Source organism: Rhincodon typus, chromosome 22 (assembly GCF_021869965.1).
Source record: "Rhincodon typus isolate 14 chromosome 22, sRhiTyp1.1, whole genome shotgun sequence".
In the NCBI taxonomy this organism is placed as follows: domain Eukaryota; kingdom Metazoa; phylum Chordata; class Chondrichthyes; order Orectolobiformes; family Rhincodontidae; genus Rhincodon; species Rhincodon typus.
The window spans coordinates 44,831,078-44,837,595 of NC_063353.1; the positions used below are offsets into that span (position 1 = coordinate 44,831,078).

Below are 6,518 nucleotides of genomic sequence, written 5' to 3' on the forward strand. Positions count from 1 at the left end.
AGATTGTAAATCAGTAATGAAAGTCCAGGGTAATGGGGAAAAGATACGAAAGTGGGATTGAGGGTTATCAGATCAGCTATGACCACATTGAATGGCAGAGCATACTCGATGGGCTGAATGGTCTACTTCTGCTTCCACATTTAATGATCTTATGGACATTGAGAAGAGAGGAGCTGCAAAGACAAGTGTTGTACCTCTGATCTTTGCCCAGAAAGATGCCGTAGGAAATGGAGGGCATGTTAGGGATGACTGAGGGCATCTGAGAGAAACAGCCCCAGAATACTGAAGATGCTGTTGGGGCTGGGGTGGCGGTGTGGGGGGGTGCAGGGGTGGATGAGGCACAGGGGAAGATGTGTTTGGCCACCCTCAAAGAGTGGGATCATGTAGATAACAGAAATGGTGGACGATGATGTATTGAATATGGAGGCTGATGGGATGGAGTGTGAGGATAAGGGGCACTCTATCATGTTTCTGACGGAGTGAAGGATTTGATGAGAGCAGAGAAATGTGAATTAGTTTGGCCTTGGATAATCATGTTAACTGTACTGGGTGGGAATCCCTGACAGAAAGAAAAGGAAGCATTGGTGTAGAAAGTAGCATCAATGAAACAGATGCAGCAGGGGCAGAGAAACTGAGAGAATGGAATGGAGATAATAAGGTGTAGAGCTGGATAAACACAGCAGGCCAAGCAGCATCAGAGGAGCAGGAAGGCTGACATTTCGGGCCTAGACCCTTTTTCAGAAAGGTCCCTTTTTATCTCAGATTCTCCAGCATCTGCAGTTCCTACTATCTCAGAATGGAATGGAGTTGCTTGGTGTAAGGAAATGTAGTTAAAATAGTGGTAGGAAATGAGTCAGAGCACTTGAAGGTGAAGACAGGGTGAAAATTGGAAACAAAGTAAATGAAACCTTCCAGTTCATGTCAAAAGCTGGAGGTGCCATTTTAATTACAGAAATTGCTGGATAAGCTCAGCAGATCCTGTGAAGAGAAATCAGAGTTAATGTTTCGGGTCAAATGACCCTTCTTCAGAACTAGCCATTTTTATTCTCTACTTTTCATAGAACCCCTACAGTGTGGAAACAGGCCCTTCAGCCCATCAAGTCCACACTGACCCTCAGAGCATCCCACCCAGACCCATCCACCTCTAACCCACACATGCCTGAACACTATGGACAATTTAGCATGGCCACCCCACCTAGTCTGTACATCTTTGGACTGTGGGAGGAAACCGGTGCACCCGGAGGAAACCCACGCAGACACAGGGAGAATGTGCAAACTCCACACAGACAATCGTTCGAGGGCGGAATTGAACCTGGGTCCCTGCCACTGTGAGGCAGCAGCGCTAACCATTGAGCAACCATTTCTCCCATCCTGGCAAATCTGTCCACAGCCTGCTGACTGTTCCAGGGAAGCTCAACACCAGCTCAAGGAACAACATCCTATGTTTCACTCAGCATGTCAATACACTTTTGGACACTATATTGATCTCAATAAATTTAGGTAATGGTTTTTCCTATGACCAGTCCTTGGGCGAGATTGCAGAGTTTATTACAGTTCTAGATGGGAGACCCCAGGTTGTCAAGCCTGAAGTATAATGGACTGGCTTCTCATCTGTATTCACCCTCCCCGTTAGTTGGTTAATTTAAAAATAAGATCCTTTGTGGATGCCTTTCTCTCCCGGACTAAAAACATTTATGTTTTTTAAAGGAGACAATGTAACCAATACCTCTTGAATTATCAAAAGAGTGAGCTTATTAGTTAAACACAAGATAAGTAAATGCAACAAAGATCAACACAGATTAGAAATTGGAAATGAGTTAAAAAGAATGATAAAAGTTAAAAACAATACCGAGTTCAGTCTCTGGGTTCCTGTCCATTGGTGTTGGGAGGCATGCAGTTGACTTCGACCTGCTTGGCTTTATAGGTCAGCTTTAATGCTTTTATCCTATTTTGTTTTAACTGTGGTTTCATTTGTGATCTAGCTTCTAATAAAGAGAAAGGCTTCCTCTCTTTTAACCTGGGGTTTTCACAGTTACGACCTTCACAATGGATACTTTCACACTCTAGCACACACAGACCAGGTTCAAAATCACTTTTTAGCCTATATTCTTGTGTATTTTTGAAAGAGGAACAAAACAAACACATTTCTCAGCCAGACTGTTCTCTTTTCTCCCAACATGTTCACAGCCTGAGACAGCTCACAGGGGATCACAGTCTGGTCTGCTTTACATTTCTCATTTTGATGTCCTTCCTTCGAAACTTTCATGATACCCATCAGGTAGGACATTCCAGGGTCTCCCTCAAAGCTGAGGATCATCAACACAGGCCTTGCAGACAGTCATGAAATTCCATTGCTCAGAATTTACATTCTCATTCCTTTTTGATGAACATGCACTTTTTGAAAACAAAGCACACATGTTGTAATTAAAAGATGAATACTTCCAGTGGTGATCCAGGATTAGGATCCAATATGATAACATTCCTGTCTCCACTGCATTCTATCAGATTTAATTCTTCCCCTATAAAGGGCTTTAGTGAAAAGGGGGCCGTGTGCAGGATGGCTGGTTTGCAATGCAGAGTGATGCCAACTGGGTGGTTTCAATATCCACACCAGCTGAAGGACTCTTCTTCTCAATCGCTCCCTCACCTGAGGTGTGGTGACCCTCAGGTTAAACCACCATGACTTATCTGTCTCTCTCAAATGAGACAGGAGCTGTATGGTCTGGTAGGACTGTAACACCTTTTACCTTTTAGAAATGTCAGTGACTACCCAAGACACATAGTTGGATAATCCAATTACAATCAGTGTACCCCTTCCCAAGGTCACTTCCAGGAACATTTCTCAGGGGTGAGGTGGCACCAGCAAAAGCTGACATGCCTGTCGATGGCATCAAAGTACACTTGCCTCTGCGCTAACCTCTATTGAGGCCTAAAACTCTAACCCTAAAAGTTTAGAATACATCGAGTGGAGGTGAGGAAGCCCTTTGGAAAAATAAGACTTTTTTGAGATAACAACTGCTCACAGGAGTTGACAGATCAAAAAGGCAAACATGAGTGTGCCCTTTACATAATCCAGATTAATTTTTCAAAGAATGTAAGAGCAGACTGAAGACCCACAAGGAAAAAAGGCAAACTAACATGATTAACAACAGCTTCTATTATTAGACACACACAATACACCTTCCATGCAGCATTCCAGTGACATTATTGTGAACTATTCATTCAATAGCCTTCAAAGGCACATTATGCAAATGCCATCCAACAGTTCAATATTGAAAATCCTTGTCTTCACTGTTTAAGCAGAGAAGTTAGCTGTTTATTTTAATTTGATTCATACCTCTATTAAAATACCAGTCAAAAGAATCAAAACAAACTCTGCAATTTTTACACCAGGAGCATGTCGCCTGTTGTTTCTGAAATAACCAAGTTGACAATGAAAGGAGTACACCAGAGTCCACATCTAAACCGGGAGTTCTTCACATACTGAGTGCATATGTGTCTACATACAGGAGCACTGTGTAGGACTCTGTAGTAGTGCCCCTACCTCTGGATCAGGAAGACCCAGGTTCAGGTCCCATCTGCTCCAGAGGTGTGTCAAAACATTGCCGAATGCGTTGACTTGAAAATATCTATAGTATCGTCTTTGTCTACATGTGGTGTGACCGGCAGCTGTGCTCAATGCTGCCTTCAGAAAATGGTAATATTTAAACCAAGGCCAAAGTGAATGTGGCATCAGTGAGTCCACCTTCCCGTCACTCTGTCTCCCTAGCACTGCCTTTGATTGGGACTCCTCCCCCATCCACATCCCCTGCTACTATCCCCCAAGACCTGGCAGCAAGAAGGGTGGTTGAGATGTATCTACACAAGCATTCCCACCCCTTCCACAAACATCTCCAACTTCAACAGCCAGTCACCTTTTTCTTCAATTTCAAGAGTATTTTATATATATATGATATACGCACACATACATAGTCACAAATACAGTTTGATTCTGTACAGTAGCATATAAAGAAACAAACAAACATCAGAGTTTGACTCTATCCAATAAACAAACCAAAGGCATCTCTGACTTGTGCAAGACTATATTTACGTATATTTGAGGTATCGTGAGGGGATGATAACTGAACAGACCCCTGTTTAACTTCAGCTGGAAGACCTCAGACGTGGTCTTTCCCCACTTGGCGACAGCTGTCCCAAGCTTTGATGCGTCACTCAGCACGCAGTATTGGGCCTTGGAACGTGCTGGTCTGCAACACTCGGTCAGGGTCAACTCCTTGCTCTCAAAGACCAACAAGTCTTGGCCAGACCAAAGAGTGTCTTTCACCAGGTTAATGGTCCTCCAGTCATAGTCAATTGTTTGTGTCTCAGGCTCTGAACAGGCAATTGTGACTCAGTTCCACCCCTCGTGAACAGTATAAGGAGCTCCAATGTATCTCACGCAATGAGGGTGGGGGCGTGGAATGCATTGCCGGAGAGGGTAGTGGAGTCGGCCTCATTAGGGGCATTTAAGCAGCTATTAGATAAGCATATAGATGGTAGTGTAAGGTAGGGGTGGAGGTTAGATAGACCTTAGGGTAAAAGTTCGGCACAACATCGTGGGCCAAAGGGCCTGTGCTGTACTGTACTGTTCTGTGTTCTATGTTCTGTGTTCTATTGCAGTGAATTTGGAAAAGTAATCCCAGGAGTTAGGACTTCCAACTATGAGCTTCTCCAGAACTGGGGCAGCACAGTGGCTCAGTGGTTAGCACTGCTGCCTCACAGCACCAGAAACCCAGGTTCAATTCCAGCCTCGGCCGACTGTCTGTGTGAAGTTTGCACATTCTCCCCGTGTCTGCGTGGGTTTCCTCCAGGTGCTCCAGTTTCCTCCCACAGTCCAAAGATGTACAGGTTAGGTGGATTGGCCATGCTAAATTGCCAGTAGTATTCAGGGATGTGTAGATTAGGTGGGTTATAGCAGGGTGGATCTTGGTAGGATGCTCTGAGAGTCAGTGTGGACTTGTTGGGCCAAAGGGCCTGTTTCCACACTGTAGGGATTCTATGAATTTGTTTTCATTAGAGAGAAAGTTGGTAGGAGATGCAATCCTGGTCTTATAAAACCTGAAAGGAATAAATGATGTAGATTCAACCAGACTCCTTAATTTGGAATGTGAGCAGAAACAAAGGGCCTAAAAAAAAAGGCTGTGCTGCCACTAAGGGACATGTACATTATCTGCAATATCTCTTCTAAATATAGTTGCAAATATTTATAAATATCAATTAAAACTAATGCTTTAATGGAACAGTATACCAATGTATTCCTCACTCTGTTCTATTACCATTATGCACTTTGTATGCTATGATCTGCCTGTACTGTATGCAAAATAAAACTTTTTGCTCACCTAGGTACATATGACAATACTAAATCAAATCAAATCATATTGGTTCATAGACATAGTTTGTAAAACAAAGAAGAGCTTTTATTTTAAATTACAAAAGTCAGCTTAAAATTGTGTGCATGCACAGTCAGAAATAATCAGCAGTGTTTTAGTTAAAAGTGAATTAAGGAGATTATTTTAATAAGCCAGCATATTGTGATAATATTATTTTATGGTAGTCACATAAATAATGTATAAGACAAAGTAAAGCTTTCTCTTTTCATTCTCAATAATTGACTGTAATTGTGTGTATGCTCACAGTGCATTGGCGTTGGCAAACAGAGCCAAGAAAAACTGAACAAGCTCACATAAGAATAGAGATTATAAGATTTTCTTTCAATACCAACATTTGATATTTGAAGTCCTGACTCAAACCAGAAATGCTGCTTTCATTTAGTAAAAAGTTTCAGATATCTACATCAGAAGAGTTTTGAGACTGAGGATAGTTAAAAGCACAGAATCCTAGTTTGAACATTCAATTCCCAGAGGCCATAGAACTGTGAGAATATGTTCGACCCATAAAGGACTATCTTTGCATCATTTAAGAGAAGTTGACTCATGTGATGCAGAGATTATACTGTACATAGACCAGTTAAATTGTATTGAACCATTCTCTTTTTTACGTATTTGTGGGATTGTGGGCATTACTGGCCAGGCCTGCATTTGTTGTCCATCCCAGAGTCAACTTCATTGCTGTGAGTCTGGAGTCACATATAGGCCAGACCAGGCAAAGATGGCAGTTTCCCTCCCTAAACTGTATTCATGATCCAGATGGGTTTTCCCCAATAATTGGCCACAGTTTCACAGCCATCATTAGATTCTTAATTCCAAATTTTTCTTCAACTTTTTCATGCAGAGGGTGGTGTGTGTATGGAATGAGCTGTCAGAGGAAGTGGTGGAGGCTGGTACAGTTACAACATTTAAAAGCATCTGGATGGTACATGAATAGGAAGGGTTTAGAGGGATGTGGGCCAAATGCTGGCAAATGGGACTGGGTTAATTTGGGATATCAAGGCAGTATGGATGAGTTAGACCGAACAGTCTGTTTCCATGCTGTACAAATGAATTAAAATTCCACAGCCTACCATAGTAGGGTTTGAATCC

The 6,518-nt window shown here is 42.4% G+C and overlaps 1 protein-coding gene across 1 annotated transcript in view; it reads left to right on the forward strand.

Annotated features, from left to right (window-relative positions):
* The window catches only part of LOC109923121 (protein kinase C theta type-like), a 19,681-nt gene extending 13,955 nt beyond the window's left edge, over positions 1-5,726 (forward strand). Inside the window, exon 3 of the mRNA XM_048610004.1 lies at positions 5,676-5,726. Coding sequence (XP_048465961.1) covers positions 5,676-5,726 — 51 coding nt within the window. The remainder of the gene's footprint in view (positions 1-5,675) is intronic.
* The last annotated feature ends 792 nt before the right edge of the window (positions 5,727-6,518 follow it).